The sequence below is a fragment of the Mobula birostris genome, chromosome 15, assembly GCF_030028105.1.
Source record: "Mobula birostris isolate sMobBir1 chromosome 15, sMobBir1.hap1, whole genome shotgun sequence".
NCBI classification, from domain to species: Eukaryota; Metazoa; Chordata; class Chondrichthyes; order Myliobatiformes; family Myliobatidae; genus Mobula; species Mobula birostris.
The window spans coordinates 22,353,552-22,380,895 of record NC_092384.1 but is presented as its reverse complement, the minus strand read 5'-3'; the positions used below and the strand labels follow the sequence as shown (position 1 = coordinate 22,380,895).

General features: G+C 43.4%; 1 protein-coding gene and 1 long non-coding RNA gene across 2 annotated transcripts in view; one reads left to right on the top strand and one right to left on the bottom strand.

Annotated features, from left to right (window-relative positions):
* The window catches only part of LOC140210465 (adhesion G-protein coupled receptor G1-like), a 40,289-nt gene that overhangs the window by 6,022 nt on the left and 6,923 nt on the right, over positions 1-27,344 (bottom strand). The window contains exons 2-12 of the mRNA XM_072279439.1: positions 25,892-25,991; positions 18,641-18,682; positions 15,576-15,618; positions 13,009-13,153; positions 12,153-12,293; positions 11,612-11,731; positions 5,675-5,717; positions 5,484-5,587; positions 3,854-3,981; positions 2,562-2,830; positions 1,262-1,361 (exon numbers count right to left, since the gene is read on the bottom strand). Coding sequence (XP_072135540.1) covers positions 1,262-1,361; positions 2,562-2,830; positions 3,854-3,981; positions 5,484-5,587; positions 5,675-5,717; positions 11,612-11,731; positions 12,153-12,293; positions 13,009-13,153; positions 15,576-15,618; positions 18,641-18,682; positions 25,892-25,973 — 1,217 coding nt within the window. The 5' untranslated portion in view covers positions 25,974-25,991. The remainder of the gene's footprint in view (positions 1-1,261; positions 1,362-2,561; positions 2,831-3,853; positions 3,982-5,483; positions 5,588-5,674; positions 5,718-11,611; positions 11,732-12,152; positions 12,294-13,008; positions 13,154-15,575; positions 15,619-18,640; positions 18,683-25,891; positions 25,992-27,344) is intronic.
* LOC140210466 (uncharacterized) lies at positions 3,232-25,986 on the top strand. The gene is made up of 3 exons (XR_011889240.1): positions 3,232-3,505; positions 17,631-17,719; positions 23,972-25,986. It is a non-coding gene; the product is annotated as an uncharacterized lncRNA (long non-coding RNA).

The window sequence follows — 27,344 nt, the reverse complement described above, 5'->3', positions numbered from 1 at the left end:
GCCTCCTGTACATCGGTGAGGCCCAACGTAGATTGGGAGACCGCTTCGCCGAGCATCTACACTCTGTCCGCCAGAACAAGTGGGATCTCCCAGTGGCCACCCATTATAATTCCCCTTCCCATTCCCATTCCGATATGCCCATCCACAGCCTCCTCCAGTGTTGTGATAAGGCCACGTGATAAGGTGTTGGAGGAACAACAGCTTATATTCCATTTGGGTAGCCTCCAACCTGATGGCATGAAAATTGATTTCTCAAACTTCTAGTAATGACTGATTCCCCACCCCCACTTCACCATTTCCCATTCCTTTTTCTCTCTCTTATGTTGTCTCCTTGTTCACCTATTGCCTCCCTCTGGTGCTCCCCCCCTTTCTTCTTTCTTCCATGGACCTGTCTCTTTCAACAATCAACTTCCTAGCTCTTTGGTTCATCCCTCCCTCTCCAAGTTTCAACTATCACCTGGTGTTTCTCTTTCCCCTCCTCCCAACTTTCAGATCTACTGCTCAGCTTTTTTTCTTGAGTTGTGTTGAAGAGTTTCGACCCGAAACGTTGACTGTGCTTTTTTCCGTAGGTGCAGCCTGTTCTGCTGAATTCCTCCAGTATTTTGTGTGTGTTGCTCAGATTTCCAGCATCTGCGGATTTTCTCTTGTTTGTTCCCAATTTTTATGTTCAGTGCCCTAACCAATCACTGCTAAGTGATATCTAGCCCAAAAATGCATCTTGAACAGATAAAGCTTTAACTTAATCCTTTCCTTATGTTTCAGGTCCATCATTTGTGACAGGGGTGGGGAGGGAAGAAAATTAGTTCATTGAAGTGAGTTCATGGAAAGTTGATAAGTAACCTCCTCCGATAACGTGCCACATACTGTTCCGCATCTAAGTCACTGCAACCATTTATCTCCTTTGTCCATGGAAAGGAAATGGCAAACATGGTATGATGTTTCTCCATCTAATACTGAGTTACTGAAGAATAAACTCTAACTCTATCCAAAGGACGTTGATGCTTTACCGGCCTACTGGTCACCCTCCAATGTCTCTCCATGATAAAAAGTGCCAGTGGGGTGTTTGATTGTTGGGGACAACATAGCTAATCTGAACCTGTTTCCCACCATCTAATGCCCAATGTCAGTTGACTCAGAACCTCAGAGCACCCTTGCCTGTTTGGCTCGATGCACATCTAGCTCAGCTGAAATTCTAGTCACAGACTGAGCAATGGAGATAAGTATCAACATTATTGCTGTTGGCATGGTTAACAAGACCTACATGGAAACAGAGCTGTTATTGTCCTGTGTCTGGATTTGAAACTGTCCATAATTGTTCTTGTCCACTGCAATGCACAAAGACACCACCACAGCAGGGATGCCTGTCAATAGAAGAAAATGACATGTATTCATCCTGTTGTCGTCACATATAATTCACTATGTATGCTGTTGAGAATGTTAAGCTGTAATTGCTTTATCGATTGGAGGTTTGGCATAGTGATGAATTATTTTCCAATTATTGCATTCAATCCATGTCCATGAAAGATGAAAAATAACAACATTTAAAAATCATACTTTAAATGTGTTGTTGATTTTCCACCAAACTTTGCAATTGGATTATTCTTGAAGATTCCCCAGTGAGAGCCATAATTCAGCCCCAGTTACTGTTGAATGATAGGCCATTACGTGACGCAGACCACAATCTCAATAAAAGTGGGTTAGATGTGCCCAAATGTTCTTGTCCAATCTTGCATCAATTTCAAATACCTGGAAACAGGGTCATTAATATAGAAATGGGTGATGATGTGTCTGATCGCACAATTACTGAGTCAAGATCATGGAATTCCTATGGTAGAAGACTTATATCCTGGAAGAAGGCTGAGGAACTGAAAATCTTCTTCAGTTCTGCCTCTGATACAATGGGAATGTACACCAAATAGACATCTCTCCCTTCACTATCTTTGCCGTAGGGTAAATAGAAAAATGTTAGAACCTGCAGAGGAGATGTTAGGGAAAAACTGTAGGGCGGGAGAGGGGAGGAGGGAGAGTGGGGGATGGGGGGGAAAGGGGGAGGGCAGAGGGGGGAGAGTTAGATAAATAAGAATCTCCACAAAGCAGTTTCAGAATCTCAGGAGAGAGAGAAAAAATATTGACATGAGTGGGAAGGAGCTGAAACACAGAACCCAAGGCAAGGATATGGTCGGATGACAGCAGGCAATGATGTCAATCAGCTTTCCTCTCTGAACATTGCACTATTACCAGTAATGATACAATGATAGGAAACAAAATGCAGAACAAGAGAATGAAGGACTAATGTTTGGAGCAACTCAGTAGCAAGTATCACCTTTCATGAAAAGAAGTTAGTTAGGGCTTATAATGTTATAACTGACACCAGCTCCAGAAATGGGAGATATGTAGGTCTCATGATGGTGCTGTGTTTAAGAGTACCAATGCCCAATTGACATCAGGCACCTGTCCATCTGGTAATATTTAGAGAAAAATATTCTACTGGATCAACTAATGTCCAATGTGTAAAGCACCGAGTGTTCAAGAGAAAGTGAAATAAATGGCCTGATACTCACCCCAACCCATCAAAGCCAGTTTTTGTATGTAGTGTTTGACATAGATGTTGAGCACTTTGATCAGCAACAAGTAGAGATGAAGTCCTTCAATTACCATCCATGTTAAAGCGCACAGTAATGAATAGTGAAGGAACACAGCGATCGTCTTACAGGCACCATCAACCATCAGCTTACTAATCCACTCATTGGTCAGGAAATTCATATTCAGTAGAAAGCAAGCAATGCAGAGGTTAATGTGGATCTGGGTGGTGTGATCACCTTTATTCTTCCTAAAACAAAGAGACAACCAGATACCAACATTGTGAACTACAGTCATACTTCAAGAACCTTTCTGATCCTACTGAGATAATATCACATGGAAACAGACAATTCAGCTTCACACAACTGTTTTAGTCATTTTCAAAGGGCTTGGTGACTGTCAGAACAAGAGGGAAGTTACTGTGGGAATGGTGGTGGAATGGAGAACCAGGATTCAGAACTGTGTTTACAGAAGGGACAGTCTGAATTCCAGGCAGAAACGTCTTTCAACATTGACTCTGAATGTCCTTCTCCTGCCCTGCTTCTCTCCCCTTCCTCCTCTCCCTCCCTTGCTCCCTCTGCTTGTGGTCCCCAGCCCTTTGAGACTCTCTGATTTGAGAGGCTGAGCTGCATTCTGTAGAGTGCAGTGACCATGAGCCACTGTGGTGCCGAGCTCCTCCAGACTGCTTCACACACTGAAACGCTTCATCAGCACGCCTGGAGCTATCACCGAGGCTTTTGTTGTGCTTTGTGGATCCACACTGGAATCGGGAGCCAGGTGGTAAGGGAATCGATCACCCCTTTGGTTTAACAGTGACCCAGGAAAGAGGGGCACAGCTGAGTTACAGGCGATGGAACACAAGGAATATGCCATCGGAAGTAACCTTATTCCGATGCGGATTACCTCAATTAACGTCATGCATCCAGTAAGTAATGAGCATTCAGCTTTTAACACTGAGGACACCACTGTCAACACCCCTGTGTTGTAAAAGAATCAGCTTAGCTGTCAACTGGTTGGTAAAGTACTGTTGGAGCTGGGTAATCTGTAGTCAGTGTCTGTGTCATTGTTGGGTAATTTGTAGAGATAGTTAGTGATGGTGTGAGTGATGAATAATCAGTGTTCATTTCTTTACTGCTCCATGGAGGGATAATTAGAAGGTTCACAGAAGAGACTGATCTGTGAAACACACAAGCTGCTGTGTGGACTGAGGTTACGACAGGGTGCAGTCTGATCAGTGATACTCCCACAGAACTCACTGGATGGGGTCACTCACCTCATCGCACAGTAAAGGAATACTGTGATGGCTGAGAAGACGGCAGAGATTGCACAGCCAGTCACTGTGATGTACGTTAATGATATCACATCTTTTTCATCCAGCGTGTTGTTGTCCAGGCGTAAATCCTTTGAGAAATAATGGTGATTGTGAGCAATGATTAAACCTGTTCTCAGTCTGATTTGTCTATTCCTGGAGGTAATTTAAATTTTTGAAAATAAATTTGGTTGAAAATTAACAATGCCTGAAATGCATCTGATGTAAACTTGAACTGTTCCCAGGAAACAGGCGTCCCAGACAGCGGATCTGAACACATCTGCTGTTCATGCTGAGATGAGGCCACACCTCCCAGTGAGTAGTTTGGGTGCACATGGAATCTGTCACTGCCATCTGGTGTAATGTCAACAGATACACCCCAATCATGTTGCTGCTCACTGTTGCACCAGTCAGAAATCACTAATCAAATTCTAGACCAGGACAAGGCTTGCACAGGTTGCTAGACTGCATTGATCTCAAGGGGGATTGTACATCAGTGGGTTAGGATGCAAACAGGAAGTTGAGTTACTTTTTAAAATGATTCTGTTCTCCTACCAACATATTTAGCATACAGTTATGTGTCAGTATTATGAAGCACGTGAAAGCTACAGCGGGGAGCTTACCATGTCAACCCTCAGTGGGAGCTGATGTGAATGGGATCAGTGTGAATGGGTGCTTGATGGTCAGCATGGACAGTGCACCCACTGACCTGTTTCCTTGCTGTGTGACCCCATGGTCACTGCTGTGCCCATCACGGAACAGCAGCTGCAAGTTCCAAAGGCAACACAAATTCCAGTGGCTATTCTCCCTTATGTCATTGAAGGTCACCATCGATAAAATTCTGTCTTGGGCTGGACCTTGTTGGTATTCATGTCTTCTCTTGGAGTGGCACAGAGCTGCTCATGTTTTTGGCCAAGTGCAGACATTTGCTGTACCATTAACCAATTCTTGGTACTGGAATGACTGCATCCTGACAAGGGATGAGAGATTGGATGGCTGAGTACTGTGTGGGTAGACATATTCAGGTCAGCTTATTTCCACAGCGTGATTTGGTGAAGCAGCTGACTTTGAGGACCTCGAGGGGTGAGCAGGGCTGGCTGAAGAAGATGAAGAATTGAAAAAAGGAAAGAGGAAAGTGGGGAGCTCAGTGGCAGAGCTAGTAGATCCCCTGTCTCGTAGCTCCAGTGACGCAGGTGAAATCCTGACCTTGGGAACTGTCTGTGCCAAGTTTACATGCTCCCCCCCAAGGCCACATGGATTTCCGTTGGTTCCCTTCGTGTCCCAAAGTCCTGCAGGTGGTAGGTTATTTGGCCACTGTAAATTTCCCCAATCTTTGGGTGAGTATGGAGGAACTGGAGGGTGGGAATTGCATCAGGAGAATCTGGGGGGATGAGGGGGTTAGGGGGAGAATATTATGAGATTATTATAGGTTGGTGTAAATGAGTTCTGGGTGATCAAATCAGATTTTCGCTGAATAGCCTGTTGTGTGCTGGAGAAATCAACGATATAACTCAGTGAAAGGGACAGACAGCTATGCTTTCTACAGGTGACCGACATATCTTTATTGGGGGGGGGAACAAAATGTAAAACCTACCAGCAGCACAGCAAAGAAGGTCAGGTGGTCACACACACAAATGGTTTGATTAGCTTCAACTGTTGTGTTACAGCCCGTGGAATTCCAGGAGTCTGAGATGTTTTCTGTAACGTTAATTCAGGCTTTAAAGATTACACTGTAACTGGGGTTTCCAACACTGACTGAAATATTTGAACTGGTTTTCAGCTTACCATTATCATTTTCAAACAAGAATACACATCGATGTGATCCATTCTGAAAGATATGGATTTGTTTAGTTAGTTTGTGTGTTACCAGAAACCTGTTGCAATGACTGTTCAGCAATGTATGTACCATTGTGGGCACCAGGGTCTGTACAAAAGAGTCCTAGTGCTACTACAGAACTAAACTGCTGATTGATAAGACTGTACAACTGATCTGTCCCACTTGTCTGCTTAACTCTTTTTCCTGTGACGTAAACATTATTACGTACCCCGTAACTGGATTGCCAAACCAGCAGAAATGGACCACTTAGTTGGAGTCTGGATTACTGGAACGAAGGAAGTTTTATTAAAGAAATAAGTAACACAGTACTCTAATCGTAAGGATATAAATGCAACTGTTAGCAATGATAAAACACACATGTACACAGAACTAGGATAATAGGAATCAATCAAGCCCTATCGCAGTCTAGGGGTAAAATGATCAGTCTCAAGTGACGCAGAGTTCAGTTCAGCTGAGTACAGTTCGCAGTAATCGCTGTTGTGCCGTTGGAGAGAGAGAGAGCGAATGCAAATTTCGATTCAAACAGACCTTTGACGTTGCTCGCAGTTAGCTTTCGGGCAAGCCCTTTTTAATGTCTTCTGAGGTTACCGACTGTGACTCCTCTGTTCCGGATACAATCATTCTTCCGCGGTGAACCCGGCACCCAGGCAAGGGCGGACACACACACCAGGTTCCCGCCGATCGTACCTTTTCATCCTGTGCGTCTATGGTCGGTCCCACAACTAGACCTCCAAAACTCCCACCAACTTGTGGGGGGGACACCGCACTTCCAGGGTCTCGTTATCTCGTGATCTCGTGGTGTCTGTCGTGCCTTAGCGAACCTGCTCTTTTTATCCCCTTGCCGGGGTATTGCCTGTCCATCAAACTTCAAACAGTTCAGGTTCAAAGCAACCGGTCTGTCAATACTCAGAACTGTGTCTCTTTTCGTTAATCTCTCTGCTCTCTCATTAACATTTTAAACGCTTCTCCCTTTGTCTCTCTTATCTCTCTCATCAGCATCAATCTTCTGATAACTTGGTTTTTCGTCACAACATCAGCAATAATGTTACTTTCTGATGTTGTTAAAAGACAGAAAACAAATTCAGAAAAGTCTCAACAAATTGAGAGATGCTCTCAAAATACTGATGGTGAATCTCAGAGTTGGAGTTCTATCAGGGGTGGCACAGTAGAGCTGCTGCCCCACAGCTCCAGATACCTGGATTTGAATCTGGCCCCAGGTACTCTCTGTGTGGAGTTTGCAGGTTCCCTCTATAACCATGTATATTTCCACCAGGTGCTCAGGTGTCCTCCTACATTCCAATCACATGCTGGTTGGCAGATTAATTGGTCTTTGTAAATTTACTATGTCTTCACGTATGTTGTAGAATCTGGAGGTGGTCAGGAAATGCAGAGGAGGCTTGACCCAAAAGCAGAGCGGTGGAGACAATGTAGTAGTGAATGACATTTTACTAATATACTTTTAAATATCAAGCCACGAGGGGCCACAAAACCAGAGAGAACTGATACCTAACACACAAAGGTAACAGAAGTTTGGGAGAAACAGGATGAGGCTGGCTAGGTCGATGTGTGAACAAGGACAGGGGATGAATGCTGGGTTTAAATAGGCTGCAGGTTATGAGTTGGAAATGAGTAACAGGTGAGTCCTGTCAGCTGGTTGGAGACTGGAGGAACCTGTTTGTGCAGGCCAGATGGGGGTGAGCTACTGAGAATGTGGGAAGGACAAAATAGAGGAGAAATGTGGAATAGTTGATGATTGGTGCAGACTTGGTTGGGCAAAAGACTTGTCTCTTTGATGTATCTCTCCAACTTCATTCCACCCAATGCAATTGTAAAGTGCAATTAGATGTCTGGTTCTGTGCTATCATATTGTTCCTGCTTTACTGCACTGAAGTCTGAGAATTGGAGCCTCCAACTGCACCCAAACTGATTCATATCAATTTGATTATGTTGGTGTTAACAATGCATCAACAATAATGTGCATGGATAGAAATTAATTTAACAGCTCAATGTATGGGAATTAAATAAAACCATCAGACCATAAGACCCTGAAGCAGAATGAGACCATTTGGCCCATCAGGTCTGTTCCAACATTTCATCATGGTTGATTTATGATCCCTCTCAATCCCATTCTTCTGCCTTCTCCCTGTGACCTTTGACACCTTGGCTAATTAGGAACCTAACAACCTCTGGTTTAAATATACTCAATTACTTGGCCTCCACAGACATCTGTGACAATGAATTCCACAAATTCAAGAGCGTCTGGCTAAAGAAGTTCCTCCTAATCCCTGTTCTAAATCGACATCCCTCTATTCTGTGGCTGTGCCCTCTGGTTTCAGATTCACTCACTGTAGGAAACATCCTCTCCATATCCTATTTAGGTTTTTCAATATTCAATTGGTTTCAATATGATCCTCCCTCATTCTTCTAACTTCCAGCCAGTACAGGCCCTGCTCCAGCAACACTGCTTATGTGTGTAAACTTTCATTCCCCGAATCATTATCCTGAACCTTCTTTGAACCCTTTCAATGCCAGCAGATCTTTTCTTAGATAAGGGGCTCAAAACTGCTCACAGTACTCCAAGTGCAGTCAACCAATGCCTTGTAAATCCTCTGCATTACATCCTTGCTCTTCTATTCTGGTCCTCTCAAAATGAATGCTAACATTGCGTTTGCCTTCCTTACTATCGACTCAATCGCAAGATTATCTTCAGGGACTGCTGCACAAGGACTCGTAAGTTCCTTTTTCAACTTCCTCTCCGTTTAGAAAATAGTCTACACCTTGAGTCCTTCTACCAAAGTGCATGATCATACACCTTCCTACACTATAGCCCACTTGTTACTTTGCCTACTTTTCCAATCTGCCTAATACTTTCCGCAGGATCTTTGTTTCCTCAACACTCACTGTCCCTCCACCTATCTTCATATCATTTGCAAACATGGCCACAAACCATCAATTCCATCATCTCAATCACTGACATGTAATGGGAAATGAAGCAGTTCCAACACTAACCCCTGCAAAAAGCCATTAGTCATCAGGAGCCAACGAGAAAAGGTCTCCTTTATTTCCATGCTTTGCTTCCTGCCAGTCAGTCAATCTTCTATCCATGCTAGTATCTTTCCTGCAATACCATAGACTACTATCCTGTTATCCAGCCTTATGTGCAGTGGCTTGTCAGAGACCATTTGAAAGTCCAGGAAGACAACATCCACTGGCTCTCCTTTTTCTACCCTGCTTGTTATTTCCTCAAAGAATTCCAACAGATTTGTCAGGCAAGATTTCCCCTTAAGTAAACCATGCTAACTTTGGGGTATTTTATCATGTGCCTCCAAGTATCCCAGCACCTCATTCTTAACAATAGATTCCATCATCTTCCCAACCACTGAAGTCAGGCTAATTGGCCTATGATTTCCTTTCTTCCGCCTCCCTCCCTTTTTGAAAAATAGAGTGGCATTTGCAATTTTCCAGTCCCCCGGAACTATTCCAGAATTTAGTGATTCTTAAAAGATCAACCTCTTTCATAACCCTGGGGTGTAGTCCACCTAGTCCAGGTGACTTATCTACCTTCAGTCCTTTCAGATTCCCAAGCACTTTTGTCTGACTAGTAACAACTACACTCACTTATGCCCAGACACTTTTGAACTTAAAGGCATTCTGCTAACATTTTCAACAGTGAAGACTGATGCAAATTACTTGTTAAGTTCGTCTGCTATTTCTTTGTCCCTTATTCCTTCCTCTCCAGCATCAGTTTCCAGCAGTCTTATATCTACTCTTGCCTCTCTTTTACACTTTATATATCTGAAGAAGCTTTTGGAGTTCTCTTATCTTATTAGCTAATTTTCCTTCCTATTCCATCTTTTCTCTTCTTATGGCTTTTTAAGTTGCCTTTCTTGATTTTTATAAACTTTCCAATCTTCCCACTAATTTTTTGCTATATTATATACTCTCTCATTTTCTTTATGCTGTCTTTGACTTCTCTTGTCAGCCAGGGTTATGTCATTCTCCCTTTACAGTACTTCTTCAGCTTTGAGATGTATCTTTCCTGTGCCTTCTGAATTACCCCCAGAAACTCCAGTCACTCCTGTTCTGCCGTCATCCCTGCTAGTGACCCCTTTCAATCAACTTTGGCCAGCTGGTTTCTCATGCCTCTGTAATTCCCCTTACTCCACTGTAATACTGGTAGTCCGGGATAGTCTGGGTAATTATAGACCAGTAAGCTTTACATCTGTGGTGGGAAAGCTGTTGGAAAAGATTCTTAGAGATAGGATCTATGGGCATTTAGAGAATCATGGTTTGATCAGGGACAGACAGCATGGCTTTGTGAAGGGCAGATCGTGTCTAACAAGCCTGATAGAGTTCTTTGAGGAGGTGACCAGGAGATGAGGGTAGTGCAGTGGATGTGATCTATATGGATTTTAGTAAGGTATTTGACAAGGTTCCACACAGTAGGCGTATTCAGAAAGTCAGAAGGCATGGGATCCAGGGAAGTCTGGCCAGGTGGATTCAGAATTGGCTTGCCTGCAGAAGGCAGAGGGTCGTGGTGGAGGGAGTACATTCAGATTGGAGGATTGTGACTAGTGGTGTCCCACAAGGATCTGTTCTGTAACCTCTACTTTTCGTGATTTTTATTAACGACCTGGATGTGGGGGTAGAAGGGTGAGTTGGCAAGTTTGCAGACAACACAAAGGTTGGTGGTGTTGTAGATAGCGTAGAGGATTGTCGAAGATTGTAGAGAGACATTGATAGGATGCAGAAGTGGGCTGAGAAGTGACAGATGGAGTTCAACCCAGAGAAGTGTGAGGTGGTACACTTTGGAAGGACAAACTCCAAGGCAGAGTACAAAGTAAATTGCAGGATACTTGGTAGTGTGGAGGAGCAGAGGGATCTGGGGGTACATGTCCATAGATCCCTGAAAGTTGCCTTACAGGTAGATAAGATAGTTAAGAAAGCTTATGGGATATTAGCTTTCATAAGTCGAGGGATAGAGTTTAAGATTCGTGGGGTAATGATGCAGCTCTATAAAACTCTGGTAAGGTCACACTTGGAGTACTGTGTCCAGTTCTGGTCGCCTCACTATAGGAAGGATGTGGAAACATTGGAAAGGGTACAGAGGAGATTTACCAGGATGCTGCCTGGTTTAGAAAGTATGCATTATGATAAGAGATTAAGGGAGATAGGGCTTTACTCGAAGAGAAGGAGAATGAGAGGAGACATGATAGAGGTGTACAAGATAATAAGAGGAATAGATAGAGTGGATAGCCAGCACCTCTTCCCCAGGGGACCACTGCTCAATACAAGAGGACATGGCTTTAAGGTAAGGGGGTGGGAAGTTCAAAGGTGATATTAGAGGAAGGTTGTTTACTCGGAGAGTGGTTGGTGGGTGCATGGAATACACTGCCTGAGTCGGTGGTGGAGGCAGATACACTAGTGAAGTTTAAGAGACTACTAGACAGGTATATGGTGGAATTTAAGGTGGGGGGTTATATGGGAGGCAGGGTGTGAGGGTCGGCACAACTTTGTGGGCCGAAGGGCCTGTAATGTGCTGTACTATTCTATGTTCTATGTTCTGTGATATATTTGGCTTCATCTTGTCCCTCTCAAACTGCAGGGTGAATACAATCATATTACAAGACTCTTATAGGGTGGTTCATTGATACAAAGGAGCTGTTTACAGGTTGTTTTGATAGAATGAACTAATGTGTAAATTAAGTGTTACCCAGGGTGGTTAGTATTTTGACTTAGCTGACAATTCCAAGTTGAAATACTTCACTACACCAAATAAGTTGTTACAATCTGTGTCTGGGTAATAAAGAGATAAACTTCAATTGACCTAAAGACCTTTCATCATTCTTGAAAGATTTTTTCTGAGTTATTGTCAAAATACTTACTTTCGTATTTTTGCCATGATTAATCTTAATCGTCACACCTTCTGTTAAATTCTGAATGCTTGTGTTTCCCACAAAAATTCCAAACACTTGGTCATTTAATAGTGTGCTATTGTTTTCATCCTGCAGAGAAATAAACCAAGAGTCCTTTCAGCAAGGTGCAGTGTTGGAGAACAAAGCATCAGATATTTTTCACAATTTTCACTATTTTTAGAGATTTTTAACTTTGGAGTAACTATATTTTGCCCAAAACATCTGGCCAAATTTGCTCCTCTGACTCTGGTGGACCATCACAAATTAGATTGGGATCTAGATTCACATTGTTTCAGAGTTTACTTCCTCCCGGCCCAACCAGGAACCACAAGGAAAGGCATTAACATGGGAGGTGGTGAGGTCAGGGGAGAAAATCATTCAAACTGAGGACTGACCACCACAGGCACCTGGCCCTTTTCAACTGAATGGTAGCAATGTAGGCTGACAACAATCTCATTTAATTTCAAGTGTAAATTTATACAGACTACAATGACACTTTTGAACAATTTACCTCAAACAGTTTGCTGTCATTAAATACGATGAAAATGAGCCTTGAAAGGTCATTCTGTTGCTCTTCAGCTCTCTCAGATAGCTCAGCTGGAAGGATCACCTCGACATCAGCATCCTGATTACCAGTGGTTCGTTCACCCACCTATACAAGTCAAAGGGAAACCATTTCACCATTCACTCTGTGTTCTGTTGATAATAGGTGCAGATTTAACACCACTTGATCTGATTGTAAAGTAGGAAAGTCTTATAATTATGGAGTAATACTACTTGCAAACAGGAACTTTGTTCCAACCTTGGTGCCCATTAAGTTAATCTCAATTTCTCACAATGGTCCGATATCCCTCTAAACCCCCTTATCCACGTACTTATCCGAATGTCTTTTCGATGTTGTTATTGCACCTGTCTCAGCCACTTTCTTTGGTGGCTTAGTCCGTAAATGTATCACCTTCTGCATGAAAAAAATTGTCCCTTAGGTCCCTTTTAAATACTTCAACTCTCAACTTAATCCCTTGCCCTCTGATTTTTACTTCCCTTTTCTGAGACAAAGACTGTGTGTTCACCCTATGAAAACCCATCACGATTTTATGTATCTCCATAAACTCCTTCATTCCAAAGGAATAAAGTCCTCACCCTGTCCAGTCTTTCTCTGCAGCTTAGGCCCTCCGTCACGAAGAAAAACACACTGATTTACCTTGATAGAAACATTTAAAATGACACATAAATATCATCTGTTGCTTCTTTTAGGCAAATTTCATTTCTGTTTTGTTAATCCAAGGGACGTTTAATGAGTGATCTAAAGATTGTTTGTATATGTAACTCCAGCATAGGTGGACAGCTTGTGAGTTCCTTGTACTTACCCACGATGGATTAACAATCAGTCTTATTTGTTGTTTTCTGGGAATTCCCTTTTTTTCCAGAACTTTACAATCTCTGTATATTAACATGCTGTCATTATTTAATTCTGTGCATTTATCTGACTTTGTCATGCATTTTCTTTTGTATCTGTGAAACCATAAGATATGAAAATGTATAAACAGTAATGTAACATGTGAATTTACTGTCTCAATGGATGGGAGCGTAATTTACATCATCTCAATTCAGTCATTTCCACTTTAATCCCTTTCATAGTCATAGTCATACTTTATTGATCCCAGGGGAAATTGGTTTTCGTTACAGTTGCACCATAAATAATAAATAGTAATAAAACCATACATAGTTAAATAGTAATATGTAAATTATGCCAGGAAATAAGTCCAGGACCAACCTATTGGCTCAGGATGTCTGACCCTCCAAAGGAGGGGTTGTAAAGTTTGATGGCCACAGGCAAGAATGACTTCCTACGATGCTCTGTGTTGCATCTCAGTGGAATGAGTCTCTGGCTGAATGTACTCCTGTGCCCACCCAGTACATTATGTAGTGGATGGGAGACATTGTCCAAGATGGCATGCAACTTGGACAGCATCCTCTTTTCAGACACCACCGTCAGAGAGTCCAGATCCATCCCCACAACATCACTGGCCTTGCGAATGAGTTTGTTGATTCTGTTGGTGTCTGCTGCCCTCAGCCTGCTGCCCCAGCACACAACAGCAAACATGATAGCACTGGCCACCACAAACTCGTAGAACATCCTCAGCATCGTCCGGCAGATGTTAATTCATTGCCTATATTCTGTGTGTATTTCCATGGCATCATTCTTTAATTCCTCACATAAAAATAACATTTTGAAGCATTTTGATCTGAGTCTGAGTCTGTGAAACCACACAGTAATTGAATTAAAGAATTAAAATTGAATTACGTTCACACACACACACACACACACACAAACACGCAGCAGACATAACACACACAAGCATACAGATACACACACTGCATGAACATATCAAGTACATACATGCACATACACACATACACAAATGTATACACATTTGTAAGAACATGTACACACACACACACAACGCGCCCATCATTGGGATAGGTCAATAATTGTCATGGATCTTAACGTAACAAGACTATACGGCACAATTACCAGATGCCCTCATCTGGACAAGGACCAGTAGATCTGTGGACTGAACAAAACTCCTCCCCTCTCTAAGGATGAGTGTTTATACTCCCACACTGATACCTTGACAGAACCTTCACACAGAAATATAGATCCACAAATGCCTTGTCAGATCAGGTGAGTTACTTCCAACATCACCATCACTATTCCGCAGGTGAGCCACTGGTTCTATCACGTGTGCTTGAAGAAATTAGATCTATACACTTTGGATAACGTAGACTGATGTTATGGAAATGATTAAAGATCCAACAGAAATAGAAGCTGTTGAGATGTTTCCACTGGTGGGAGAAACTGCAACAAGGGGATATATAAGATTTGTGAATGGTTATTTGAAACGGAATTACATAGCAACGTTTTCTTGCAGAAGATGTAAATCTCTGGAATACTCTATCCTGGAGGTTGGTAGAGACTGGATCCCAGGGGATACTTAAAGAGGATGTAGATACATTTTTGAGAGAATGGGAAACTGTGGGGAACTAGCTGAGAAGAGGCAGATTAACCATGTTCATATTGAATGGTGGGGCAGGCTTGAGGGGCTGAATGGCCTAATTCTGCTCTATGCCTTATGGAATGAGCTTAGAAGAAGAGGTGAAGCCTAGGTCAATTTAGCCATGGTCATATTGAATGGTGGGGCCGTCCTGCGGGACTGAATATCCTATTGTGTCCCTTATGATCAAAGTAAGAGCATTTGTATTCTCTGTGATGACACAATTGCATTTCTGTGCCTACCAAAGGCAATTCCCTCCTCTCCGTTGTTCTGTGAGAAAATTTATACCAACCACTGGTGACATGGGTACCTGGGGTTTGGTCAAATGTCCTCTTCCACTGGCCGTCAATTTGGATATGTGTGGAGCAGGATCCCACAATAATTTATTTCAGTGGTATCCTACTGCTTAACATTGAAAGAGTCTCCATATCTATGATTTCTAGCAAGCTCCTACCCCCATATTCTGCCATGCTGTGTAAACTGAGGCCAGTGTCAAGAGGTCGTTTGAAGGTGAGACTAATTGTGCTGGATTCTCTCGTATGTGCAATTTCTATTAAGGTTCAGTGAGTGGCTATGAGGAAGCTGATGAATGATCTTATCCACCCCCACCCAGAGCACTGGAGTATCTGACCATCCCAGGCTGAACCAAGGATCCTTCTTGTAATGTATCATAAACAGACTCATCCCCAGTGTATTGGTCATTTGGGTGTGATGAGTAATCTGCACTTCAGACTGTTGTAAACAAGGTACAAAATACATCACACACGATGAGAACACAATTCTGAAATTCTTCTCTCCTGATCACAATTCTTCAGATGTAAATCTTTATACTTCATATCTAACACCAGTAGAAAAGATAGTTCAATGAAAAAACATACTTCTTGAAGCACTTATTTTCAGAATGTAGCTGTATTGGACTACCTGAAATGAAATGGTAGAAAAATTTTTGTAAGTATTTCATAAATAATTTGTGATCCTGTTGCTTTTCCTACCCACACTTTTCTCCTTTGTTAGCCAGTGATTAAACAGGTCATCAGTTCTATAGCGGAAATCAATGTTTTGTACTTGGCATTGGGGACAGGTTAACATAGAGTGCAATCTGTGCCAACTGCAAGGAATTGGAATTTGTTGGACAGAGAGCAAGAGAATTAAGTTACTAAAAGACAGGTAAGTGTTTCACCAAAATTACAGTGCAAAATTGAGGAGAAATTATCAAGTATTTAATCACTAACCCAGAATCGAACACAACCATGACAAGGAAAGAATGGTTCAGTTAAGGATACAAATGAAAGATCAGCATCTTTATGAAAGAGAAAGGAGAGTAAAATATTTCTTAGATCATGGCCGGGTAACTGGGAACTATTCCTGAAGATGTGGGAGTTTCTGCTCCTTGTGTCTCCGGATGCCATACTGCACAGGCAGTGCCTCTGATTGATCACACTCAGGTTTAAGATTTCAGGATCCCCGTGGAGGATGAGGGAGATTGAAATTCCCGGATCGTATATTCCAGGACGTTGACTAAATGGTCGTTTGAAGGGTAGGGAGAGACGGGTAAAACAGCAGCAAACATTCTCAATTCAGTACCCAACATTAGAGACTGATGGAGATGAGTGCAGAGTGGAGTGCAGTGCAGATCATGGCACCGTGGACAGTGAAACTACACGGGGAGCACCACAAAGGGTAAAGCTGCAGCTGTATGCAGAGATGCAGTGAGAATTAATTTAACTAAAAAAAACAAACATATGTAAAGTGTCGGACAGTTGTAGTGAAAAACGGCCTTACTACATACAGTGGTTGCTCAAATCATCTGTATCGTTCTCTCAGTCCCTGCAGTATGACCTGCCCACAAAGTGTACAAATCCACAGAGAACCAGACACATGGTTCTACTGAGTTTGCATTCATCCCTCAATTCTCAGACCTTTGCTGCAGTGAAACTATTCATCAGCCTTTTACAATCCCAATAAACCCAGAACATTTCTTATGGTCAAACCACCAAACAGGGTAGCATTGCCTCAAGAACATATTTCACTGGGCTGGCTGGTAAAGTAACAGGATGGAGAATGGAGAGCGATAGTCGATTATAGATTATTAAATCAGCTCACTCCAGTGTATGGCCGAACAGTCTGCTGTGATAGACAGCAGAGAATCAGCCCCGACAAATAATCTCCAGGAAGAAATTCACTGAGTGGAGTAGCTTCTGTTGGGACAAAGGACTGATGCAGCCATTAACTTTATCTGAGAAGTGAAAATGATTCCTGGGAAGGAAGATTCTCCGACGTTAAGGCACTCTGTGCAAGATCTACACTCTCCACAAATTCAAAACTTGAGAGATGATCTCTTCGGGATGTGTGAAGTTCTTGAATGACATGCCATTGTAGAGCAAAAGAAAACAAACTGCTACAGCAGGGGTTCCCTACATTTTTACGGCATCGACGCCTATCATTAACTGAGGGGTCCGTGGACCCCAGTTTGGGAACTCCTATGTAAGAGGAACTCAGCAGATCAGGCAGTATCTGTGGAGGAAAATGGATGGTTGAAATTTTGGGTTGAGATCCTTTGGAACTGAAAAGGTACAGGGGAGATAGTTGATATAGAGGGGTGAGGGGAAAGAGCAGAGCAAAAGGTGGCAAGGGATAGGTGGGTCCAGTTGAGATGGAGTGATGAGCACATGGAGGAGGCAAGTGTACAAAGAGCAACAGAGGCTTGAAGGGAACAGGTGATGGAATCTGTCAGGAGAGGTAGGTGGAGCATAAAACCCAATGAGGAAGGCAGGGAGGGGAGATGGGAACAGTGGGGGGTGGGGAACCAGTGGGAGGAGTGTGAACATGATGTGCGGAGAAGAGGAAAGAAACAAGGTGAAAGGAGAGAGGTGGTTAGGTTAGGTATGTGTAGAATAAAAGTAAATTTCCATCATTTTCTGTTTTTATTTCAGATTTCAGACAAGCATCAGCACTCTATTTTTTTATTTTTATTGGCAGCAGGAGTAACTGATGGAAGTTGCATCTGGAGCAATCCAGGAAGGTATTCCAGGGGCTTATTTGATTTGTTAAAATGAATATCCTACTGATCAGAACTACATCTCTCAAACACAGCAGTAAATGTTACCTAACACATTCCTCAAAACTCCAATGTTTTGTGAACATAATGATTTACTCTTGCACAAAAGGAGGACATTTGGCCCATTGGGTAAATACTAGTGCTCAAGAAGTCAACAGTGGACACTGGGCTAATAAATGGTGGACTTACACATGTGGGCTAATTGCAAATTAAAAACTGGCAACTTTCCTGTTTCCAAAGAAAGTGATTGAGCAGAAACATTAATTTCATGGATCTCTTCACAGGAAATGTCCCTCCTGTTGGCCAGTATTTTCTGTTTTTATTTTGGCTTTTCACCATCTGCAGCATTATGATTTTTTGGTGCAGATCCAGACACTCTGGTTAAGGATTTGGGAAGAAGGAGAGAGGTCCAGAGTTTGCTGGGACTGTAGCAGCAATCTTTGGTCATGTTGAGTGACAGTAGGAGGGGATCACTCAGGAGATTAGTGTGTGAAAAAGCACTGACGATATGCTGCATTGTAGGAAAGATTCAGTCACCTTACATACATGGTCACAGTTGGTGAGTAGATGGATCCCACCCACCAACCAGAACAGCACTGACCTCACATGTTCTGCACCATACACCAAAATGCCTGAGGTGGGATCTTACTGCACAAATATAGAGGTCATTTTCCTCAGATTGCAATCACTTTCAAAAGTATTTCATTCTGATTAACTTTGATAAAAATCTGTGGCTGAGAAAAGGGATTCATAATGGCAAGATAGCTGAACTTTCCTGAATCTGTGATTTGGTATTCATCATTAATTTGGTTAAAAGGGAAATGGAACTGAAAGGATTCAAAGTGCTGAAAGTTTCTCATGATGTTAAAAATTTAAGTTGCTGACCTTGGCACTCCTCCTCCATACAGTGATATATGCAACAAATACCTGCAGAGACAGAATTAAAGAGCCACTGTTATGGAGTTACTGCAGAGGTTACAGCCCAGGTGCAGAGGGAGAGACACTGGAGCCGATGAACAGTTCACTGACATGATAAGACTGTGCAGAATTAAAGGAAAAACAATAAACACTCGGCCAATAGGTCCATTAACCAAAACTCTCAAACTGAAAGTTAATGCTGACATTACAACGAGAATCAGTAACTTAATACTAAATGAGTACTGCTCCTTTACAGCATCAGTTGAGTAGTAGACTTCTTTCCCGGAACAAAGGCAAATGTATGCAGGGAGCATAGACTTTGCTGTGCTTTTGGTAAAGTCTCAACAAGACTGGATTGAGAGGCAGGGAGTTAAATACCACCACAATGAAACACTAATTGGCTGGAATGTGCATATTCATGAGTGTGATTGCTGAACCCATTCCATAGTCTGCCTGTGTGGGCACACAGATCCTGCAGGAGAGTCCGTGGTTGTGCCAGGGACCCATCCCTAGCCGCTGGAGACCGGTGCCTGCTGACATTCCCGGATGAGAGACTTGTCCAGGGTGACATGGACCAGAACCCAAGGTGATTCCTCAGGGCCAAACCCCTTCCAAACCATGAGCTACTGGATCCTGCCCTGCATCCATCAAGATGCCAGGAGTCGCCATACAGAATCGATAAGCTCCCATCTAGCAAGTGGGGAGGAGGGAAAGGTGGGTAATTGGAGCCGGGGGAGGTAGTCACCAGCTTGCTCTTCGAAACATTGAACTGTGGGTGGATCTTCATCGATAATGATAGGTGCTATCAATACGAGACCTTGTTGATAGCCTTCTCCTCTATGAATGGTCCCATATAGAATGGGGCTAACTTGTGGCTCTCAACTTCCAAGGGAAGATGTCAGCAGACTTTCTCTCCTGACTTGACAGGCCTTACCCTGTTGGCGGAGCTGATCAGTGTGCTGGGCACGTTGTTTCTGAGCGCACTGCAGAGAAGCCCTCACCCGTCTCCACGTGCGCTTATAGTGTTGGACCAACTGTTCAGCAGCAGGAACTCCCATGTCAGTCTCTTGATCAGAAAACAGCGGTGGCTTGGATTCCTCCTGGCATTCAAAGGGGGACATGCCAGTGGAGGACGACTGGAAGTTATTTTGGGCAATCACTGCCCCAACCAATCAGGAGCTCCCAGGATGTGGGGATGGAATAGACAAGGCAGTGCAGGGTCGTGTCAGCTTCTGATTCTCTCTCAGTCTGGCCATTAGTTTGGGGATGGAAACCAGATGAAAGACTGGGCTGTAGTTCCCACAAGAGAACAGAAAGTCTTCAGAAAACCGTGGTCTTTGATCAGACACTATTTCCTGATGGAAGCTGTGCAGCCTGAACACATGCTGAACCATACTGGTGGCAGTCTCACGTGCCAACAGGGGCTTAGGAAGAGCGATGAAGTGGACAGCCTTCGAGAGCTCTTTCACAATCACCAGAATGGTAATGTTTCCATCAGATGGGAGCAGACCAGCGATGAAATCCACAGAGAGGTGGGACCAGTGGCACTGAGACACAGGCCGTGAGACACAGACAGTGGACATAACAGACCTGCAGTGTGCTGGTGTGACGTCCTGTTCTGGGCACAAGGGGGACAAGCTGAGACAAAGTCATGGACGTCCTGAGACATAGATGGTCACCAAAATCATCTCTTGATAAATTCCAGGTTAACCAGCTCAATGGGAGGAGTGACCCCATTCCCACACTCTGGGGCACACCCTGGCAGAGACAAGCAGCCATTTGGAAGATTCCCCACCTGGAATGGCAAAGCCACAGTTCTACGGCCGGTGTGTTGACAGGAAGGTGGCTTTCTTATTGAAGACTTCAAGAAGGTCAACATATTCAGCCAGAGCAACAGACAGGTCCACACTACCAGTTAGCACAGAAGGGGACACGTTGACAGGGGCTTGAGCTGGATCTAGACATATAGACATGCCGATCCCCACTCTTGGGGCACCTTTCTGTCTATCTGCTGTGGATCTTGAGCTGGATCTAGACATGCCAATCCCCACTCTTGGAGCGCCTTTAGGGTCCAATTGATCTGTTGTTGTGTCGAGATAGCTGAGGAAGGCCAAGTACCGGGGCAGTTCTTGCAGATGAACAAGATAGAATGAGAGCTGTTCCCTATGGTTTCCTTTTTGCACTAGTCGAAGGGGTCCTATGGAAAGGTGGATCTTGCTGGTGTCCAGAGCCTAATCATTGATATTCTCTCTCAATTGCTGAGTTATAACTCTACATCTCTGAGCCAGAGAGATATCCATGAGGTTCCCAGCTGTCTCGGAGTGGATAAACGCCTGAAGCTCATGGTCTGGGATGCCCACGACAAGGAAGCTGGGAGCATTATGTGATTAGGGAAGGTGCTTACAGGAAACACTAATTGCCCGTAATGTGTACACTGTTGAGTGATTGCAGAACCTATTCCACAGCCCACTAGCGAGGGCGCTCAGACCCCATGGCAATGTCCGTAGTTGTGACAGCAGCACTGTGATCCTTTGGGAATGTCGTGGATGTCCAGTTGCTACGTAGATTCAGTTCACAAACCCAAAGGATTTTAGACCTGAGCAGTACCAGGCAATATGGGGATGACTGAGGAAAACTGGTATTGAGCTGGATGGTCAATAATGATCTCAATAATTGGCAGAACGTGGTCTAGGAGGGGAGTAGACGTCCCCTGTTGCTCACACTCCTTTTTCCATACATTCTATGTTGTACAGCACGTGTCCACGTGTGCTGTCAGGTGAACAGGTGTCCTGGGACTGAACTTGTATCTGGTTCTGCTTAAATGCAATTCTTGTGAATCCAAGGCACAATGTACAGTTTTATAAAGCCAGCAACGTTTTAAATCCCTCAGCATCAAGAGATTGTGGGAGATCATTTGCTCCAAATATTCAATGTACAATATAAATACGAGTTTAGATCTCAGCAGAACTGGAGGATATATGATTTTTCTGCTTCTCCCTCTCCTGATTCATCTTCTTTTACATGTTGTACATTAAGTATCCACCTGCACTTGTCATAAGGGGGGCACTGGGAGCGGACCCAAATGCGAGGCACAGACACTGAAGTACAAGGAACAGGACTAGGTTAGTCAAGAAAGCAAGGGAAGTGGGGAAGAAAGGACACTGGACATGACACAGGCCCTAGACGAGACAAGGATACAGGGCCTGGGTTAGGACTTGACTAGGTTAGTGGAACCAGGACATGGAACTTGGAACTAGGAGCCTGGGCTTGGACCCCAAGCCAGAGACTGGACAAGGACCCGAAACCTGGGTCTTGACAGGGCTTGGGTTCCTCAAGGCGAGGACATGACGGGGCTTGGGTTCCTCGAGGCAAGCCAGAGACTGGGCAAGGACCCACAACCTGGGACTTGAGTCAGGCTCAGACTCCAGAACTAGACGAGGACAAGACATGGCTACAGGACAAGGAGAGGCAACAGGACTGGATGTGAGACTCTTAGGCAGGATAAGGGAACCCCAGCACAGGACGAGGGAACCCCAGCACCAGGCTGGGCAAGATACTCCTGGGCTGGGTGAGACACATGGACAAGACAAGAACACAAAGCCATGGCTTGGACAGGACAAGGTTCTTGGATAGTGGCTAGGACTGGACGAGACCCCGAAGCCTTGACTTCATTGAGGGAGAGACAGGAATGCAGAGCCTTGGTCGAGGGACAGACAGGAACGCAGAGCCTTGGTCGAGGGACAGACAGGAACATGGAACACAGAGCCGGGACCCTTCCTTGGGTACAGGACATAGGGCCAGGACTCATTACACAGAATGCAGAATACAACGAGACTGTTCAGAACACAAGATAGCGGCAGATAGCCAGACCTACCTAGTGAAGGCATGGACACAGAGACAGTTCAAAACAACAATAGACAGTTCCTTATCTTGCTCCAGCAATTGAACTTGGGGATGGGCATGGGGACGGGGACAGGGACAGGGATAATGACAAAGGGTATGGACAGGAACAATCCAGCAGCCGGAGGCTGAATTCTGAAGCTATTTATGAGGTCAGCCAAACGAGAATCAGCTGCCTCAACAGAAACTGGGGAAAACCAGAAAACCTGGAATAAGGAATCTGGACCGGACGATGAATCGGAATGCGGATTTCACAGACCAGACCATGACAGTACTGAAGTAATCCTGTGCTTCCACTCAAGGATGAGTGTGACATTGTTTTATCCTTTATCCACGTCCAACGTTATAGACGATGGGTTTCAAATAATGCACCCAACAGGCACAGACAGGTCTGCCACTGTATTAGACTGGGCACAGTACCAATGGACGGTCTGTTGTACATCACCTGGTCACCAGGCTGGTGGAAACAAGTCAATCTTTAAACTGGGATGCACTACTGATAGACTTGGGTTGTTGCCACAGATCAGAGTTTGTAAAACACATGAAAAGTATTGACGGAAATAGGTCTGGCTCCATTTGATAACCTACACTAAGTGGCTACTTTATTAGGTACTTACTGTAGCTGATGAAGTGGCCATTGATTGGAGGTTCATGGTCTTCTGCTGCTGCAGCACATCCACTTCAACATTCAACACGTTCTGTGTTCAGCAAATCTCTTCTGCACACTAACACGTGGTTATGTCAGTTACTGTCATCCTCTGTCAACTTGAAGCAACCTGGCCTTTCCGCTCTCACCTCTCTCATTACAAAGCATTTTTCCTCACAGATCTGCTGCTCACTGGTTGCTTTTGTTTTTCTCTGTAAACTCTGTAGCGACTGCTGTGCATGAAAATCTCAGCGGTTTCTGAGATACTCAAACCACCCATCAGGCACCAACAATCATTCCACAATCAAAGTCACTCGTATCCCATTTTTCCCCAATCTGATATTTGGTCTGAACAACAACTGAACCTCTTGACCATGTCTGCATTGAGCTGCTGCCACGTGGTTGGCTGATTAGATATTTGTATTAATGAGCAGGTACACCTAATAAAGATAGACACTGAGTGTATTAGAACTGGATAGGTCAGTGGTGGAGTGAGGCACTGAAGACATGGTGCATTGTGGGAAAGATTCGGTCACCTCACACACATGGTCACAGTTGGCGAGCAGTTTGTGGGATCCCACCTGCCATCCGGGGCACCTCTGGCCTCACGCTGTGTCTGGACCATGCACCGTAACGTCTGAGGTGGGAGCTTACTGCACAAATAAAGGTGTCATTTTTACCCACATTGCAATCACTTACAAACTATTTCACTTTAATTTACTCTAATGGATGTCATGTTTTTTTTTTCCCAGGGACACATGGGCATGGATGTAGCCTTGGAAAGGGGGAAGGCAACCAGCTTGGGAAGAACCCTCATCTGCATGCTGCCTGTACCTGTGAATGGCCACCCTGACCAATATGTTGTGAATGCCTGGGTCTCTGTATATCATTGCATTGTGGGAGTTCAGTTACTCATACATTCAATGCACAAATCAATAAGAACTGGTATCTCAGCAGAGCCAGGGAATATGTGAGAAGCAGATGCAAGTTGATATTGCAGTTATGACCTCACTGATTGTCAGGGAAGTGTTCAAAGTCAGGAGTAGGCTTCCGATTCTTTTCTAGTCTATGTTGTACCCCAAGTATCTATGTACACTGAAGTAATCCTGTGCTTCCACTCAAGGATGAGTGTGCATTGTTTTATCCTTTATCCACGTCCAACGTCATAGACGATGAGTTTGAAATAATGCACCCAATAGGCACAAACAGATCTGTCACTTTCTTACGCTGGGGACAGTCCTGTCTCCCATCACCACGATTACTCATTTTTCTTTATCCCACAACTAACACTATAGAAAGGATCTTTACATAAATCACCCAAATGTAGATTGCGGAAACTTACTCTGTAAATCCAGTTCCCATCTTCAGCTGTAGTGTACCAAGGGTCATTCCCTCAGGGTATATCATACTGGGATATCCTGAAGCAGGACTTCAGGTTGCAAGATCTCAGTCTTTGCAACTCTCGGACTGAGCAAAAGTTACCCTTTTTCAACTTTTTATTTCACCTGTGGTTAGCCGAGGATTCAAGGAGCTAGGGGACCCAAATGTCAATAAAAATGTAATCAATGACTATCTGACCCTTCATGGGGGCCATAAGGATAAAGAAACAGATCAGTTTTAGAAATCCAAAATTATTCAATTTCATTGATTAGAGAGCTCTAACATTTTTTTCCATATCAAGCAGTATTTTCACCTCACCATTTATCAGGGATTTTCTTTCCACTGACAACTTGAGGTTTATTGAGATTTGTCATTAATTTGATTTAAAATGAAAGGTTTCATAAAGCTGGAAGTTTCTCATCATGTTAACATTTAAGTTACTGACCTTGTTTGTTGCTTGTTTTAAATTCACATATTCCTAAAGATGCTGCCATTGACTTTATATTTCCTGCCAGCATGTGACTTCCTGAAGCAAATTACCACACACTTGCCTGGATCAAATTGGATCTGCCATTGATCTGCTCAATTCCACACAAATGCCACATGGCAGATGTGGATTAACATTCAGTTAATAATAAGAAAAATAATGAATTCAATTTAATCCAATTTCCTTTTTCTACACAAGGCATCCACCTCCACCACCTTGATAGTGATTTACATATCACTGATGGTATTTGGTTTACTGTCTGTGAAGTTTTGAACTCAGACAAAGAACTTAAGCCCTATCCGATATAAGTGCCCTCACTAAAGTGAGGCTATAGTGTAACCATTTACTCTTCAAAGGCTAGATCACTTCCCTTTTTATTGTCCATGGTGAGTTTAGCTGCCAATACCCACTATTTGAGCAGTGAGTCCCCCTCTCTACGAAGGAGGAGATAGTTCCAGCTAGTGAAGTAGCTTAAACACAGTTCATTTATTTTTAGTGAGTTTCATGTGAAAGCTCTATAAAGTCACTCCTGAGACTCCTATGCTCCAATGAGTAAAAGAACCCCAGCCTATCCAATACCTCCTTGTATTCAGCACATTTCATAACCTTAGGATATTCCAACTGTCTTTATGCTGTGGGATATTTCTCAAGTGTTGACTTGAGAATGTTTTGAAAGTACATTTTTCAAGCTAAGACTGAGGAAGGTTGAATATAAGATGCACAAGTCATTCACTTAGTTCTACCAATTGTAAAAACATGAAAGCAATCAAACATGTAACACAAATGAAGTGATAATGTATCTTACCAGATATCATTCCAATAATGAAGATAAGCAAAATAATGCTTCCTGTTTTCCATCTGCAGGTACATGCCCTTGGGTTTTCCATTGTGAAAGTATCAAATGGCTAAAGAAATAAAAACGATAAACTGAAGCAAATTATATTGCACGGAAGGTGTTTCTAATAGTCATAGTCTCATATTCATAGAAAATACAGCACACATTAGATCATTCGGCCCATCTAATCTGTGTCAAACCATTTAAACTGCCTACTCTCACCTATCTACACCAGGATAACAGCCCTCCGTACCCCTACCATCCATGTACCTATGCAGACTTCTCTGAAACATTGAAATCAAGTCCACATGCACCACTTCCACTGGCAGCTCGTTCCATACTCTTACGATGCTCTGAGTGAAGAGGTTTCCCCTCATGGTCCCCTAAACTTTTCACCTTTCACACTTAATCCATGACATCCATTTGTAGTCCCAACCAACCTCACTGGAAAAAGCCTGCTTGCATTTACCCGCTCTACACCCCTCACTTTCGAACACTTTTATCAAATCTCTCCCCCAATCTTCTTCCTCCCAAGTAATAAAGTACTATCCTATTCAATCTTTCCTTATAACTCAGATTCTCCAGTTCTGGCAACATCCTTGAAAATTTTCTCCATACTCTTTCAACCTTATTTACATCTTTCCTTTAGCTAGGTGGCCTAAATTGAACTCAATATTCCAGATTAGGCCTCATCATTATCTTATACAACTTCCGCATAACATCCTATCTCCTGTACTCAATACATTGATTTATGAAGCCCAATGATTCAATGAACTCTTTGTTCTACCACACTCCTCAGTGCCCTACCATTCACTGAGTAAGATCTACCCTGGTTGGTGCAACATCTCGCAATTGTCTGCATAAAATTCCCTGCCTCCCACAGGGTCTAAGGGAACACCTACTTATGGTCCTGGGGATTTACCTACCCCAAATTGCCTCAAGACAACAAGTGCCTTTTCCTCTGTAATCTGTATATGGCATCTGAAGTTCATCTCCTGAGTAGATACAGATGGAATAAACTTTGTACTCTCAAAATTTCACTTTTGAAGACTTCCAACTTACCAACTACACCTTTGCCAGAAAACAGCCTGTCCCATATCACGCTTGCCAGACACGTTCTGATGCATCAAAATTGACCCTTTCTCCAATTTAGAATCACAACCCATAGAGCAGATCTGCTTCTTTCATGTTCTCCTCGAACTAATGGCATTGTGGGCACTGGTTGTAAAGTGTTCCCCTACACAAACTTCTGTCACCTGCCCTATCTTGGACACCTGCCTCGGACACATTTGACAAATTCTATCTCATCTAGTTCTTTTACAGTTTAGGAGTTCCAGTCAGCAATTGGAAAATTAAAATCACCTACTGTAACAATCTTATATCTCTTGCAACAGACTGCAATCTCGCTATAAATTTCTTCCTC